Source organism: Cervus canadensis, chromosome 6 (assembly GCF_019320065.1).
Source record: "Cervus canadensis isolate Bull #8, Minnesota chromosome 6, ASM1932006v1, whole genome shotgun sequence".
Taxonomy (NCBI): Eukaryota; Metazoa; Chordata; class Mammalia; order Artiodactyla; family Cervidae; genus Cervus; species Cervus canadensis.
In genome coordinates, this window is record NC_057391.1 from 49,347,512 (window position 1) to 49,365,689 (window position 18,178).

The 18,178-nt window shown below is 38.5% G+C and overlaps 2 protein-coding genes across 9 annotated transcripts in view; one reads left to right on the plus strand and one right to left on the minus strand.

The window, feature by feature from the left end:
- The window catches only part of TCF12 (transcription factor 12), a 392,318-nt gene that overhangs the window by 125,734 nt on the left and 248,406 nt on the right, over nt 1-18,178 (minus strand). The gene's annotated exons all lie outside the window — the stretch shown is intronic.
- On the plus strand, nt 7,474-8,050 carry LOC122443564 (DNA-directed RNA polymerases I and III subunit RPAC2-like). The gene has a single exon (XM_043471873.1). The coding sequence runs from the start codon at nt 7,584-7,586 to the stop codon at nt 7,983-7,985; it is 402 nt and encodes a 133-aa protein (XP_043327808.1). The 5' UTR covers nt 7,474-7,583; the 3' UTR covers nt 7,986-8,050.

An 18,178-nucleotide genomic window follows, 5' to 3' on the forward strand; every position in this document is an offset into this window, starting at 1 on the left:
TATTTGACTCTTTGCGACCCTATGGACTGTAGCTCGTCAGGCTCCTCTGTCTTCTGTCCATGGGATTCTCCAGGCAAGAATGCTGGAATGGGCAGCCATGCCCTCCTCCAGGGGATCTTTCTGACCCAGGAATTGAATCCACACCTCTTTTTGTTTCCTGCATTGGCAGGCGGGTTTTGTACCATTAGCACCACATGGGAAACCCAATAATATTTTTATGAGGAAATGACCAGAGAAAGAGATATCATGGAAGATGTAGCTGGCTCAGTATTTATTTCTGTAGCAGTTTAGTGAGTACTTGAAAGCTTCCAAAAAAGTTTAGTAATTTCAATGAATAGACACTATTCAAGGAAGAATTGTTGACTTCACGAGTAACAGCACAAATTAGAACAAATAGTTTCCCTATTTGCCTGAAAGCCAATATTATTTCAAGTTCATTCAGGCCTACTGATTTACATTCAAATTCAAAAATCTATTAAATAAAAAACTCCATAACCATATCTTATTTTTTAAAAAAATCTTTATTTATTTGGCTGTGTCGAGTCTTAGTTGTGGCATGTGGGATCTAGTCCCCTGACTAGGGATCGAACCCAGGCCCCCTGCATCGGGAGCTTGGAGTCTTAACCACTGGACTAACAGCAAAATCCCTAACACTCTATTTTCAACGAGCAGCATTAGACTATTTTTCTTAAAAGACAAAGGCTTAACCTAGAAAAAGAATTCCTGGATATGTCAAAAACTACCTAGATCAACACTGTTGTTCAGTCACCCAGTCGTGTCCAATTCTTTGTGACGCCATGGACTGCAGCATGCCAGGCCTCCCTGTCCCTCACCGTTTCCTGGAGTTTGCCCAAGTTCACGTTCACTGCACTGGTGATTCCGTCCAGCCATCTCATCCTCTGACGCCCTCTTCTCCTTCTGTCCTCAATCTTTCCCAGCATCAGGGACTTTTCCAGTGAGTCATCTATTCACATCAGATGACCAAAAACAGTCCTTTCACTCAATGTTCAGGGTTGATTTCTCTTAGGATTGACTGGTTTGATCTCCTTGCTGTCCAAGGAACTCTCAAGAGTCTTCTCTAGCACCACAGTTCAAAGGCATCAATTCTTTGGTGTTCTGACTTCTTTACAGTCCTGCTCTCACAACCATATATGACCACTGGAAAAACCATAGCTTTGACTATACGGACCTTTCTGGCAGCAGAGTAATGTCTCTGCTTTTCAACACACTGTCTAGGTTTGTCATCACTTTCCCACCAAGAAGCAATCGTCTTCTGATTTCGTGGCTGCAGTCACCTCCCACACCTCTGATTTTTGAGCCCAAGAAGAGGAAATCTGTCACTGCTTCCACCTTTCCCCCTTCTATTTGCCATGCAGTAATGGGGCCAGATGCCATGATCTTAGTTTTTTTTAATATTTAGTCTTAACTGACTCTTTCACTTTCCTCCTTCACCCTCATCAAGAGGCTCTTTAATTCTTCACTTTCTGTCACTATCAACATTACAATGTTTCAAAATATTTCAATAAATAGATCATGAGAGTTTTTCTATATTTAGTTTTCAAAGAAACAATATAAAATTCTTACACAGGCAAATCTAAATACCTGGGCCCAAATCTGAATTTGGTCATGGTTCTATGAGGAGAATATCCTCCTCCCCCTTGGGTATCTTTGAAAACTCATTAATTACCTAACTCATTTATGTATAGAGACGCTTTTCCTCTCTTCTTGTGGACAAAGAGTACCAAAACTGTCATTCAATCTGAATCATACTAACCACCTGGAGAAACATAAAATACTGTCCTAAGAATGGGAAGATCCGTAATGCCTTTGGGTATATCTAAGCAGAGACTCAGGAACTCTGACCACTGGGTTCACATCTTGGCTGTTTCTCTCTCACTTGGTGAACGGGGCAAGTTACAAGTCACTGAACATCAATGGCCCCACCTCACTCTTTCAGTAAAACCAACCAAGAAACATGTACTTCACACAGTCCTGTACAATTTAATTAATGCTTATAAAGTAGTTGGAAATTCTTATCTGAAAGAACCTAGCACAATGCTAAATATTACAATCACAGCCTTCATTTTGGAAGCAACCTCTTTAAACTTACCGGAAGAAAAAAGAGCCTTAAAAGGAACTCAAACTAACAGATTTTTTTAAAAGGGAAGGAAAGAGAGAGGGGGTTTTTAACATAAATGCTTGCCTATTTTCTTCACAACAATTTGTTTAAGTATTATTGGCTAACATTTGTGCCAAGCACGCTGCTGGCTACATTGAAGATATTTAAATATCTAGTGCCAACAAGCACAGCTGCTGGACTCTCTATGCCCTCCTCTTGTTCACTCTGTGCCAAATTACTCACACAGCAATGAATGATGAGGCAGCAGCATAGGAAAATGCCAAGTGTGAGTGAGATTAGTGATAAACCAAAGGATCCCTACAGAGGTCAGTGATTAGCAAGTTCCCAGTTGTAATCACTTTTCTAACCCAGTCTTTATCTCATCATTTTATTCCACCTTAACTCTGCATCAACTTCTAGTGACAGGCATCAAACTATAAGCATCTTCCCAATTAATCCTGCAGAATTGCTACTGTACCAATAAAGGATCTCATTATTCTTGATAAGAACACACTGTCAGACCTGGGCAATTTGAATAGGCTTCAGAAATGACTTTTTGCGACTAAACCCGAGAGAAAGTAGTCTGAGACACAAACATTCACCAGTCCAGCTGTTCTTCCCATGCTCTCCATCCCTCCTCCTAAAATCAGATTCACAAACTAAACAAATGGCAAGGATGAGAAGGTTTCTTACACAAAACAGTTTGCTTTTCAGTCACTGGAAAGCTGGAAGAGAAAATATTAACATGCAGGATTCAATACGAGAGGGTGAGGTAGGTAGGCAGAAATTGGGAATGAAGGAACACAGTAGAAAAAGAAAATATATCGATCAATTTTAGTCCTTTATCAAAACTTTCTAGACCATTTCATGGTCCATTTCAGAACCCATATCAAGGTATTCTTTACAGGTAGTTCAAAATCTAAACTCCACTTCTCTCAGAGATGTTACTTAAAAATTACCTTTCTAACTTGTATCTGAAAATGTATTCATATCTGTATTGCACTGTTGCTTTCCCTTAGACTCAGATTTTAAGTGTGTTTCCTCATTTCTACAACCTCATGAAGTTTAAAACTTAAGATATAAAGATACTTCATTTTTGTAATAATCCAACAGATTATAGAAACAGGAATTATCTCTTCACCTTTGGCTGCATTTCAGGAGGAAACATGGTAAATATGTATTCTCTAAAAACAATCAAGTAACCATAGTATCCTAATGCCGTTTCTTAATGCCATTTCTTAAATGAAGAAGGATTCAAAATAATTCAATTGATGCTTTGCAACTTTCCAGCCAATTCTACTGAGCTAATCCTTCAATACACCTCAATCTTGTCTACTCCTCTTACTCCAAAAATAAAGGAAAAAAGAGAATCAGGTAAAAAATCACATCACCAAAAAACTGGGCTGGGGGAAGAGAGAATACAGCATGTTATCAAATTATTTTGGTAATCACATATGTAAACTTCTTGCATATAGAATGATAAACAAAACATTAAGCTCACTATTGTTAATTCCTGTGATCTTCTCACATGTTTCTGTATTCTGGCTGTCTAATTTAGACCATGACCTTAACCAGGCAAGGTCAGTGTCTGAGTCTGTTTTTTATGGCACCCAGGGACCAGAAGGCAGATGCCACTTGTTCAGGGAACACTGGTCTGGAATTCAAGACTTGTTTTGTTTGCATGCCAGGAACAGATTCTACTCCAAGGCTCTATCTATGGCATACAGCCATGTGGAGGCAGAGAGACAGTTTAAGAGAACCATCCTCTAAAATAGCAGATAATGAATGACTGTTAATTAGCTAGTTTCCCTTGACAGCAAGAAATGGAATAAAAAAAGGAACTAGTCAGTGGAACTGCTACCATGTAACAACTATCTAGTAAAAAACAGGGTAGTGAAATGAAACTAGCACAGAAATGATAACCAGGAGCGTCCTGTCTTTGTGTGAACTAGCAGTGTGAGACGCATAAATCATTAAATCTCCCCAGGAATCAGTTTCTTTACCTAAAGAAAGGAGTGAGGTGGGACAAGTTTGGACTGGATGATCTCTATTTCAATAGCCTATGAAACTGACATCCTCATCTACTTTGCTATCAATCAGGCACCCTCTACTGACAGAATGTAAATTTGGGTACTGTTGGCACTAAAAGGAAGACAAGCTGCTAAAAAAATTTAGGGACTTATGTAATAATGATGACATGCAGTTATAAAAATGAGGTATACAGGCAGTTCATCGTACCTCTGTTTAGTACACTTTGATGTATTTAAACTGTGAAGTTGGTATTTGACTGTAGGAAACTGAAGTTAATATACTCAGGATTATTAAGACTTCATACTACTCAGATTAAGAAAAACTAAATGGTAATAAAATTTCTCATTAGGGCTGAACATTCTCCACCTATACACTGCAGGAAGGTAAACACCACAGAAAATGTACAGATATGGAGCAACTGAAAGGAGACTACTTTCTTGAAACAGAGAAAGCCTCAGATAAAGCCTTAAATCCCTTTTACGGTCTGCTAAGATTTAAATAAGTTTCTTGCTACATTTGGGTAACTATGAGGGCAGAGTATGAGACATTTCAGTTTTCAATGAGTGGCCTCTTGTACTGCAATTTACGACCATCCTACCTTTGTCAAAAGTTTGAAAACAGGTAAAGGCTTGCCTCATATTCTCAACAGGATATAATCCAGAGTTCATTTGTGAGTCAAACAACTCAAAATAAGTTTTTTTCAAACACTCCGGCTCATTATAAATGGCTATACAAATCAATTTAAATTACTCACAGTATGTAAAACATTTGTTGAAGGGAGAAACGAAGAAATTAAAGAATAAATGAAGTAAGGAAAATAAGTGGGGCTTCCCTGGTAGCTCAGTTGGTAAAGAATCTGCCTACAGTGCAGGAGACTGACTGCAATGTAGAAGAACTGGGTTTGAACTCTGTGTCAGAAAGATCCCCTGAAGAAGGAAATAGGAACCCACTCCAGTATTCTTGCCTGTGAAATCTCATGGATGGAGGAGCCTGATGAGCTACAGCCCATAGGGCTGCGAAGAGTTGAACATGACTTAGCAACTAAACCACCAAAAGGAAAAAACGTAATAATGAAGAAGAGTGGGTATGAGAAAGTGGTGAAGAACAGAGACTCTGAATGCAGGATAACTAGGTTACTCCAACTCTTACTAACACTGTTACCTAAACTCTCTATCCCTTAGTTGACTCAATGCTGTAATGGGATAATAAAAATTTTATTGAGTTTTTGTGAGGATAAAATGTATTAACTTACAATGTGCTTAGAATAGGAAAAACACAAGCGCTAATTCAGTATTAGCTACTATTTTAAAGAAAAATATATTGAATAAAAGACCCACAATATTTAGGATATTTATATATCCTAATAGCCTATCCTAAATATCAGTGCTTGAGGAAAAAGTCTTAAACAGAAGTGATAAAGAAGGCAGACTCCTGGGAAATAATTTAAATGGAACTAGTAGAAACTTTCAACGGTTTTCAAAATTCTTTATGCCTTTCATTTCATTCAAAGTCATTAAAAGCTAATGGCTTCACTCTTTCCTTAGCATTAACGAATGGGTAATTCTCTAGCACAATTTGCAGACTGGGTCACAATCAAGTTTCTGTTCAACAACTGAATAAAGAGAACGATCTAGCAAAAACAGCATGCAAGACATGAAAAAGGTGATAAAGAGTTTGAAGAGATATGAAAGCATATGAGGACAACCTAAAGTGGATTTTAACAGAATTGTAGATTCTGTAACATAGAGGATATATGGTAGATGCAGTCCTTTACCTGATTATTCCTTTTTTCTCAGGAGTTGGGGAAAATGGTTATGGGAGATTACCTTGGTTCTAAGACACTGGTTGAACAGAGCTTGGTTGCTGTCTGATGCTCATGCAAGACAGAGAAGCAGACCATCTTTATTAGGTAAAAAGGAAGAATCAGCATTGTTGCACTGTAAGGAGGTTTACACAGTGTGTAAACAAATGTGATGTTTACTACAAACTGGATTTTAAAAAGGCAGAGGAACCAGAGATCAACTGACAACATTCGTTGCATCATAGAGAAAGCAAGGGAATTGCAAAAAAACATCTACTTCTGCTTCCTTTGACTTCATTTAGTCAAAGGCTAAAGTCTTTGACTGTATGGATCACAACAAACTGGAAAAACCTTAAAGAGATGGGAATACCAGACCACCTTACCTGTCTTCTGAGAAACTTGTATGCAGATCTAGAAGCAACAGTTAGAAACGGACATGGAACAATAGATTGGTTCAAAATTGGGAAAAGAATACATCAAGGCTATATATTGTCACCCTGCTTATTTAATTTATATGCAGAGTACATCATGTAAAATGCTGGGCTGGATGAAATACAAGCCGAAATCACGATTTCCGGGAGAAAGTTCAACAACCTCAGATATGCAGATGATACCACTCTAATGGCAGAAAATGAAGAGGAACTAAAGAGCTTCTTGATGAGGGGAAAGAGGACAGTCAAAAAGCTGGCTTGAAACTCAACATTCAAAAAACTAAGATCACGGTGTCCCGTCCCATCACTTCATGGCAAATAGATGGGGAAACAACGGGAACAGTGAGAGACTTTATTTTCTTGGGTTCCAAAATCACTGCAGCAGGCATAAAATGAAAAGATGTTTCCTCATTAGAAGAAAGCTATGACAAACCTAAACAGCATATTAAAAAGCAGAGACATCACTTTGCTGACAAAGGACTGTCTAGGCAAAGCTATGGTTTTTCCAGTAGTTATGTACGGATGTGAGAGCTGGACCACAAAGAAGGGTGAAGGCCAAAGAACTGAAGCTTTTGAATTGTGGTGTTGGAGAGGATTCTTGAGAATCTCCTGAATGGAAAGGAGAACCAATTAGTCAATCCTAAAGGCCATAAACCCTAAATATTCACTGGAAGGATTGATGTTGAAGCTGAAGCCACAATACTTTTGGTCACCTGATACAAAGAGATGACTCACTGGAAAAGACCCTGAAGCTGGGAAAGATTGAAGGCAGGAGGAGAAGGGATGAGACTGTTGGATAGCATCACCGACTCAATGGACAAGAGTTTGCGCAAAGTCCAGGAGACAATGAAAAACAGGCAGCCTGGCATGCTGCAGTCCATGGGGTTGCAAAGAGTCAGACACAATTTAGCGACTAAACAACAACTACTACTTAAAGATTTTCATGTAGGGAAGAACCTATTCTTTAAAATATGTGAGCTCCTCGCGCCGGGGGCGGGGCCGGGGCGGGGGCCAGGGGCGGAGCCTCCACGACCCGCCCAGCGGCTGGGCCCTGCCGCGCCGCTGCGGCTCCTCCGCCCTCCTTCCGTCGGTCCTTCCTGCCTGCCTGCCTGCCTGCCTGCCGCGCCCGCACGTTTCGAGGCATGGGGCAGAGCCTCCGGCCCGCCCGCACCACCTGAGGATCCGGGAAGCCGCCCCCGCCATGGAAGAGGACCAGGAGCTGGAGAGAAAAATGTCTGGAGTGAAGACCTCAATAGCTGAAGGCGAGAGGAAGACAGCCCTGGAGATGGTCCAGGCGGCTGGGACAGATGGACACTGTGTGACATTTGTGTTGCACGAGGAGGACCATACCCTAGGAAATTCTCTCCGGTACATGATCATGAAGAACCCGGAAGTGGAATTCTGTGGTTACACTACAACCCATCCTTCAGAGAGCAAAATTAACTTGCGCATACAGACCCGAGATGCCCTCCCCGCGGTCGAGCCCTTTCAGAGAGGCCTGACTGAGCTCATGAATGTCTGCCAGCATGTGCTTGACAAGTTCGAGGCCAGCATAAAGGAATATAAAGATCAAAAGGCCAGCAGAAACGAAGCCACATTCTAGTCCCTCACACACCATACAGGGAGAACTGACGTCTAGGATATTCTGTATGTGCTCTTGGCGAAACCCAGAAGTAAGATTGTGGTGACAGCACAATGTGACCTGCAGAAGGGCCTGCTTCTAGCTCATAACTCATCTTAGCTGTTGGAGTCCCTGCAAGAAACTGTATTCTGCTAATAAATTCCCTCTTATACTTAAAAAAAATAAAATAAAATATGTGAAAAAATACTAGAAATTAGAGAATAAAAAAGTAAAAAACCTTTTTTCCAATCTTTTCTTTCTCTGTGTGCTTTGATTATTTACATTTAATGTGATTATTGACATGGCTGGATTTAAAACTACCATTTTTGTTACTGGATGTTTTCTGTTTGTCTCATCTGTTCCTTTTTTTTTCCAGCCTGCTTTTGTATCAAGTATTCTTTTTCATCTCTATTACTTTTTTTTAAGTGCTCGTTTTCAATTTACAATACATATCTTTTTAAACAAATATTTATTTTTACAATATATAACTGTAGCTAACAATCTACTTTCAAATAATAATGTAATAGTGTAAGAACCTTGGGGCTTCTCAGGTGACTCACTGGTAAAGAATCTACCTGTCAATGTATGAGGTAAGGGTTCGAACCCTGGTATGGGAAGATTCACTGAAGGAGAACATGGCAACCCACTCCAGAATTCTTGCCTAGGAAATGCCATGGACAGAGGAGCCTGGTGGGTTGGTCCACGGGGTCGCAGAGTTGGATTCAGCTGAGTGACTGAACACGTACACACATACATAAGAACCTTATACAAGTATATTTCCAAAATTCTCCCTCCCATCTTTTGGGTAATTGTTGTTATACCTCTAGCTTTTATATATTTTATATATCCCACATACAATATTACTATTTTTACTTAGACATATAGTTATTTTATAGTATGATTAAAAATGAGGGAACACATGCCTTTTGTATTTATTTTTACCATTTTTGGAGTCCTGATTTCTTTGTATATATAGGGGATAGCATACTATAAGCCATAAACCAAAGCTGACCTTCCAGTTTTTCTAAATAAAGTTTTACTGGAATACAGCCATCATCTACAGTGGTTGTGTTACAGAGGCAGAGTTGAATAGTTGTGACAGAGACTGTCTGACCTACAAAGCCTAAAATACATGGTATCTGGCCCTTGACAGAAAAAACTGGTGTAGATCTAAGTATCTGCCTGATGTCACATTCTCTATGCCTTAAGAACTTTGTTTAACAGTTATTGCAGCATAAGTCTGCTGGGAATTGATTCTCTCAGCTTTTCATGTATCTGTAAAAGACTTTACCTTGTCCTCACTGGAAAAAAAAACAAAAATTCAATGGATATATAATTCTGGGTTGACAGGGTTTATTTTAACACTACAGCAATGTCTTAATCTTCATGCTTGCAATTTTTCTAATGACAAGTCAACTGTAGATTATTTTCATTGCTCTGTACATATATGGTTTTTCTGCCTCTGATTGCCTTCAAGATTTTCTCTTCATTACTGGTTTTCAGCAGTTGGAATATACTTCTAGAGGTATGTGTCTATGTTGTTTTTCAAACCCTCTATGATTTTTTTTTCTCTCTCCATCTCCATCCAAGACTTTAGTCATAGACTGACAATGTCCCACAGATCTTTTATCACTTTTTTCTCATTGTGTTTCAGTTTGGATTTATGTTAACCATACTCAAATGACATATTTCTTTTGCAAACTGTGTTATCTATTGACAGTTCTGAAGGAATTCTTCATCTCTGATATCGTGCCTTTTATTTCCAGCATTTCAATTTGACTATTACTACCTCTATCTGCTAAAAATTTTCCATTACTTTGTACATGTTGTGCACCTTTTCCCACTGGATTCTTTAATATGTTAACCAGAGCTACTGTAAAGCACTTGTCTGATAGTTCCAACAGCTGAGTCATCTTTAAGTCTTGTTCTATTGATTATTTTACCTCTTGACAGTGGTTTTTTTTTTTCTTCCTTTTCTTCTTAATGTTCATGTCTCATAATTTTGACTGAACACAGAATGTCATATGTAGAAGAGTAGAGAATGAGGTAAATAGCATTTAGGCTTGAAAATGAGTGTGCTTATTCCAGAGTAAGGCCTTTAGTGTGAGAAAAACTAGCCAATCTAATCAGAAGGTTAGCTGGGTGTGACAGCTGTTGCCACGGTTACCTTCAGTTGACCAGAAGTGTCAACTCCCTCCAGCGATGGGCTGCTTCTGTCTAGTACTTGGCATATGGCTGGGCTGCTGTAGGACGTTCCTCCGAGTTAGTTTTTCATTCTCAACTTTGAACAGATCCTATAAATGTGTGCTTCAGAGTGGAAGGATCTCTCCACGCTTCTGCCCCTTTTCCAGTAGTAGACTGCTGCTGCTTTTCTATCCTTCATCCTTTCCTGTCTATAAGATCAAAACTCTGCTTTATACCTAAAGTTAACCTTGGGTTGGAATTTTCATCCCTCCCTGATAGGCAGGAGACTTGTGCTTAGTTTAGTATAGGTTCTTAGGTCTAAGAAGAGATTTTTGTCTTCTCTTGACCACAATGTGTCTTAGCTTATGTCCTTTGGGCAAAAGGCTTTGCTGCCCCACCCAAAGCAGCTAAGTACCTAGGATCCAGGGAAGTTAGCATGCATTTCTTGCCTTGCCCATAATAATAGCTGATCAGCACCCGTAAGCCTGGACCATCAATAGGAATCTTCAGTCTCTTGCACTAACCCCAATCTTTCTTGTGAGTACTCAGTGGAGGTTTGAGGGGGAAAAGTTTGAGAGTAAGTGTGAAGTCCCCTTTTGAACTGTTCTTCTGTTAGATGCCCTCAGTTATTTCAAATTCATATGGTGCCAGCCCTTGGCCTTCTGCTAACAACGGGGCTTCTGTTGAACTTTTGCAGATTCCTCTTTCCCGCTTGTATTGTGATCCTTTATCCTCCTCTGCTTTGCCACGAGCAATACCAGTTCATGCGCACCATTTCTCCTTGAAACTCAGGTCATACGACTGCCATGTAATTTCAGCTCGCTGATGGACTCAAAAAAAGAGTTCTGTACTTTATTAGGTCTTTCCATTTTTTTCTCATCAGCAACAGGGAAAATGGGGGTTTCCCTGGTTGCTCAATGGCAAAGAATCCACCTGCAAATGCAGGAGAAACAGGTTCAATCCCTGATACAGGAAGATCCCACATGCCATGGAACAACTAAGCTCATGCACCACAACTATTGAGCCTGTGCTCTAAAGCCCACATACCGCAACTACTGCAACTGGCAGGCCCTAGAGCCCATGCTCCTCAACAGGAGAAGCCGCCACAACGAGAAGCCTGTGAGCTGCAACCAGAGAGTAGCTCCCGCTAGGCACAACTAGAGAAAACCTTACACACAGCAAAGAAGATCCAGCACAGCCATAAATAAATAAAATTATTTAAAAAAGAAAAAGTGAAAATGGTATGTGCTGCAGCTCTCTGTACCCTAAATAGAAGCTATATATCCTCTAGCTTCATTTTGGATCGTTTCCAAGTGTGTAAATTCATCAGTCCTTTCTTTTTCAGTGAATAATCTGTTGTTAATCTCATCCAGTGTATTTTTCATTTCATATATTATATTTTTCATCTCCAGGATTTTCTTTTACTTTTTTATACCACTTGTTTTTACTCTCATTGCATTCGTCTATATTTTTGAATTATGGAGCCTATTTACAACAGCTATTTTAATATCTTTGTTTGCTGATGTTCTATTGTTTATACTGATGAGTTTTATTCCTGATTATAGAATTTAGCTTCCTGCTTCTTCTCATGCTTAGCAACTTTTGCTTTGATGTCACACATTTATGAAGTTCACATTTTGGGGTGCTAGATTTTGCTGTATTCCTTTAAACAATGTCAGACTTTGTTCTGGTAAGCAGTTAAGACACACAGAATCAGTTTGATATTTTTCTAGGGCTGCCTTTAAGCTTTGCTAAAGTAGGTCCAGAACAGCCTTTAGCCCAGGGCTATTTTAGCCTCACCAACACAATACCCTTCTGAGGACTCTACCCAATGCCATTTATTAAGAGACCTTTCCACTTTGGTTGGCTGGAAGAACTAATTCTAGCTTTGTGCGACTGTCAGGAATTATTCCGCCTACTCCTTTCGTGATTCCTTCCTGGTTTCAAGTTAAGTTTCCTCTCACACCTGCACAGAACAGTATTCAGCCAAAAACCCCGAGGAACTTCTCTGCAGACCTCAAGCTCTTTGTACTCCTTCATTTGCCCTGCAAATCGGACCGACCTTGGCTTCCAGAATCCTGTTCTTTGTCTCCTCAACTCAGCAGCACTATTGGATTCCTCTTGATTCCTTTGATTTCCTCTTCCACCTAATGTGGCCTAGAATCTTCCTCCAGGGAGTAAAATGAGAACTGCAGGACTCACCTTGATTATTTTCCTTCTCTCAGTCACTGCCTATTGTTCAATGTCTGAAAACTAATGGTTTAATGAGAACTACTATGAAATTTTCTGAGCTTTTTATACACTTCTTGGAAATCTTTCACCAGTCCCTCTTCCCAAACCCAAAAAAGGATAAAAAGAAAAAGCATTTATCCCAAGTCTTTCTCTAGCAGAACTATTTTTATAGATCAGGAAGGTAATAACAGAGCAAAACTTGATTTCCATTAATAATCAACATTCTGAACAAAGAAACTATCCAAAGGAGTTCATATGGTAGAAGATAACAGATTCCAAATTTGTTACAATATTTACATTTTGAATATCCTAAGTTAACTATATCCAGCTCACCTAAACTATACCATAATAGAAACTGGGTTTGATAGACTCTTGGAAAATCTAAACTACTTCTGTTTTTATGACACTGTAAAGAAGTTCTCTAATTTCTAACCTCGGATTTTTTTTCCTAAAATACTTTTTTAAAAAAACTTTCATTTATTTATTCATTTATTTTTATTAGTTGGAGGCTAATTATTTTACAGTATTGTAGTGGTTTTTGCCATACATTGACATGAATCAGCCATGGATTTACATGTGTTCCCCATCCTGAACCCCTGTCCTGCCTCCCTCCCCATCTGATCCCTCTGGGTCTTCCCAGTGCACCACCAACCCTGAGCACTTGTCTCATGCATCCAACCTGGGCTGGTGATCTGTTTCACCCTTGATAGTATACTTGTTTCAATACTTTTCTCTCAGAACATCCCACCCTCGCCTTCTCCCACAGAGTTCAAAAGTCTGTTCTGTACATCTGTGTCTCTTTTTCTGTTTTGCGTATAGGGTTATTGTTACCATCTTTTTAAATTCCATATATATGTGCTAGTATGCTGTAATGTTCTTTATCTTTCTGGCTTACTTCACTCTGTATAATGGGCTCCAGTTTCATCCATCTCATTAGAACTGATTCAAATGAATTCTTTTTAATGGCTGAGTGATATTTCATTGTGTATATGTACCATAGCTTCCTTATCCATTCGTCTGCTGATGGGCATCTAGGTTGCTTCCATGTCCTGGCTATTATAAACAGTGCTGCGATGAACATTGGGGTGCATGTGTCTCTTTCAGATCTGGTTTCCTCGGTGTGTATGCCCAGAAGTGGGATTGCTGGGTCAGTTCTATTTCCAGTTTTTCAAGAAATCTCCACACTGTTCTCCATAGCGGCTGTACTAGTTTGCATTCCCACCAACAGTATAAGAGGTTTCCCTTTTCTCCACACCCTCTCCAGCATTTATTGCTTGTAGACTTTTGGATAGCAGCCATCCTGACTGGTGTGTAATGGTACCTCATTGTGGTTTTGATTTGCATTTCTCTGATAATGAGTGATGTTGAGCATCTTTTCATGTGTTTGTTAGCCATCTGTATGTCTTCTTTGGAGAAATGTCTGTTTAGTTCTTTGGCCCATTTTTTGATTGGGTCATTTATTTTTCTGGAATTGAGCTGCAGGAGTTGCTTGTATATTTTTGAGATTAATCCTTTGTCTGTTGCTTTGTTTGCTATTATTTTCTCCCATTCTGAGGGTTGTCTTTTCACCTTGCTTATAGTTTCGTTTGTTGTGCAAAAGCTTTTAAGTTTCATTAGGTCCCATTTGTTTACTTTTGCTTTTATTTCCAATATTCTGGGAGGTGGGTCATAGAGGATCCTGCTGTGATTTATGTCGGAGAGTGTTTTGCTTATGTTCTCCTCTAGGAGTTTTATAGTTTCTGGTCTTACATTTAGATCTTTAATCCATCTTGAGTTTATTTTTGTGTATGGTGTTAGAAGGTGTTCTAGTGCAACGGCCGGGTATGGGCCCAACGCTCCAGCGTCATCCATTTTCAGGGCTAGTTGATTTGGCAGGTGAGTTGTTACACACTCCTTAGTGGATTCCGACTTCCATGGCCACCGTCCTGCTTCTAAAATACTTTGAATTCTACCAACTCTTGCTATTTAAATCTGGAACAAATTGCTCTAAGAATATGATCTCCTGTACTAACTACACATACTGTTATTCCTAAAAGGTTAAAAAGCTGACAATTTTCCAGTTCTTTCTCATTAGTTCAAGTTATGGAATACAATGTCCGGTTCATAGTTTATCCTATATTTTCTTTTGGCGTGTCGACTATTTCTCTAAATTTAGTCTCAGGTATCTTGTTGTATAGGCCTTCAATTCTTTGTCCTATGTATGTACTATGACATATACACACAAACACCACACATACATACACACATGTTCCAGACAGCATACAGGCATTAAATACATTTGTGAAAACTGCTGTTATTAAACTATATTCTGGACCAGCAAAGTAGCACAGAGGGAGCATGCTGGGTCCATAAACTATATTGTTACAGATTGTTTCTTAAACTCTTAAGCTAAATCATATCTATATTTATTTTGATACTTTTCTGAATAGCTCCTTTCCTACATCAGATTATATTCAACAATAAAAAAAGTGATTTTACTGAAATATTTTGAAAACCAATACTAAGTAACGGTAACACTCACACTTAAAATTATTATTTTGAAACAATCCTCTTCTGAGAGATTCCTAAATCCTGGCAACTTGAACTTTGATTTAGGGCTCTAATCCTGGACCTGTCTCATGTTAGAAAACTGGTCATATGTTCTAGTTAATCACATTGTTTTAAAGTCCATTTGACATTGTTTTTCTTTTCAACTTTTCCATAAACTTGTATTTTGTTATTTCCCTTTAACAGTCTAAGCTGAATCCTACTGAGAGTTGCTGGACTCGCTAGACTCTCTGCATGAAATGCTTGTGTGCAACAGCACTCAGGCCTCTGCTCAAGGGTCACCTCCTCAGAGAAGCCTTCCCTGACTAGCCTATCTAAAACAGTCCACTCTAACTCTTCTTTCTCTATTTTTAATTAAGTCATAAGATATGTCTTGTTCTCCCTGAAAAGGTACAATAACTTAGCTGGTAACCGTTACAACTCACATTTTTCCCTTTTCTTAATATAAGTTTAGAAACTGCTTTAATTTATATTGCTAGTTTATCCACATTTTATTATTTCTCAAATATATTTTGCAGCATCATATTTGCTATAATTGAAATTTAAAATTTCTTTGCATTTTCTGTTCCTCTGATGTCTCTACAACTTTATAAAGTATGTCTAAGGATTTATGAGATCTTCATGTTTTAAAAACAATTTTATACTGTCTGTTTTTCAGGCAATACAAGTATCTAACTATTTCAAGGAAGAGTTTCTCAATCTGAATAAACCACTTTTTTTCCTAGTACAAAATGCTTTAAAATATTCTGAACAGACAATTACAGCAGGTAAGTAGAATGAATGGAAAACAAATCATTCATGGATCAGAAATAACTGTTTAATAAGATGTAAGTTTAGAGTTCCTAATAGATATATTAAGATCAAGGAAGAAGTATAAAACAGCTCCTAAAAGGCTGGGTAACTATCATATAGATGTTAAACAAATACTATGCTCCATGGAATTCAGCTTTCTAGCAGCAAATAATAAGCTTAATAAGTAAATATACAGTTAAATTCTTAGTACTGAGAATAGATGTGATCCAGAAACCATAGGATTTATTCCATATTCACTTCTTCAACTTTTCTGGATTACATTCAGCCTACGTCTATTTTAGGAACTGCTTTGGAAGTTCTTATGTTTTATGCAAGGAACTGCTATTTTCCCAGATGAATAGAATATCCATTCTCTGACTCCAAGTTTCCATGACAATAAAAACAAAACATTCATCAGCACCAACTTGGTATTTGATGGCAAATGCAGCTGCAGCTTGTAACAGTTCAATCTTTATCCCAACTCTTTTCTGTAGAACAGAGACACTATATTTCTCCAAAGGAACTGAATTGTTTTCACAGTGATTTTCCCTCTACCACTAGAGCTAAACACTAACAACCACATGTGCTACACAATCTCCAATCTTAAAATCAACCACCCTTCTCAAACACATGCCAATACAATGAAAAGTTTCTGAATTTTGCTAACAGCACATTTGATTTGTGAATTATGAAAGGTTAGTTGGTTTACATATTACAGATTTAGAGGAACATAAAAGTTTAAGCTTTCACTGGGAGAGACAGTCACAGTAAACAAAAAGCTGTTAAATTCAATCACATTATGGTAAAACAGTGCCCCCTTGTGTCTTGGTGTTTCTACCTTGTCTAATTCCAACATTCATTTCCCTACAGTTCTATGGTATGGGTTTATGTAATTTTTATATCTCAGAAATGAAAAGGACTTAATAACTAGCAGTTCCCCTAAGACAAAAATTCTAATTGATTATAAATATATTGGCCATTCAATACCAGTGATTTTAACATTATAATCTGCAATATGAAGAAAATGTAATGACTTCAGACTGATTCAGTAGTTATTTTTATTTTAAATTTCATATTTAATTTGCTGTTAGAGAGGCTGATGAAGTTTTTAAAACGAAAAGAAAAACTCACCCCCATTAATTACATTTTCCTCTGGTAATGGTTCTCCTATGTAACCACTTTATACTAGCATCAGTTACCTTTATTATTATCTTGGGACAACTAGTGAGTTCCAAGCTTTACTCAGGTATCAAACAGTTTTGACTAAATGGAGGAAATACGCAATTTTAAAAAGTATCTGTAATGACAATGTGAGAAATTCTTATATACTTTAGAAATGCAGCATATAGAAAAACATCCATGTTTCATCTTTAATGCACTCAAAATGTAATACGCTTGCTAGAAGCTTGGGCGAGAACTTTATTAAGAAATCAAACCTCAGGTCCCATCGTGGATGATCTGAATCTGAACTTGCACTTTAGTGAGATCTCCAAATTTAAGATTTGACACAGCTCTAAATTCTCTGCCCTCCTACCCCCAACTACTACAGGAGGGGAGTGAGAGGAGAGGGAAACTGACTGACTGTTTAGGTATGGGAGACAGCTTTTAAGACCAGGTGGATTCTAAGGGAGGAAAAGAACCAGAAATAGCTTTGGGAAGACAATCCTGAATATATAAGCCAAGCCAGGTTGCCTGCTTTACCGAACTGATCCCTACCTACAACTCTGTTTTTCCACTTTCTCAATTACCCAAAAAACAAACAAACAACTAAAACTCTGACAATTAAGTGTTTAATTTGGCCGATAGGAGCTTATAAAAGTGCAAATAATCAGGTCAGAATAAAGTCCATCACTCAATATCAATGATGCCTAGTAATTTTTTACATATCACAATCTACATTTACCATACATTATCTCATTTGACACTCACCACAGCTCCAAAAAGCAAGTACTATTACTCCCATTTTATAAATAAGGTGACTAAGAATCACTGACATCAGCTAAATTACCTAAAGGTCACACAACTAGTGAAAAGTGAGCAGACTGCTAAAATACAGGTCCTGAATCCAAGCCTTACGCTCTTTGAATTGTACCATGCTACCACTACTCATTAATAGGAATGAGTTTCATATTTATGGGTTTCCCTTGTAGCTCAGTTGGTAAAGAATCTGCCTGCAGTGCAGGAGACCTGGGTTCAATTCCTGGGTCAGGAAGATCCCCTGGAGAAGGAAACGGCAACCCACTCCAGTATTCTTGCCTGGAGAATCCCATGGACAAAGGAGTCTGGCAGGCTACAGCCCATGGGGTCACAAGAGTTGGACACAACTTAGTGACTAAACCACCACCACCTCTTAACAGTAGCTGAGGTCAGTATATTGGGATCTGGTAAAACACTGGAGAAAAAAGACAATTCTAGACAGC

What these genes read in the sequence shown, in the direction of transcription:
- LOC122443564 (XM_043471873.1), top strand. Translation starts at nt 7,584, where the DNA reads ATGGAAGAGGACCAGGAGCTGGAGAGAAAAATGTCTGGAGTGAAGACC.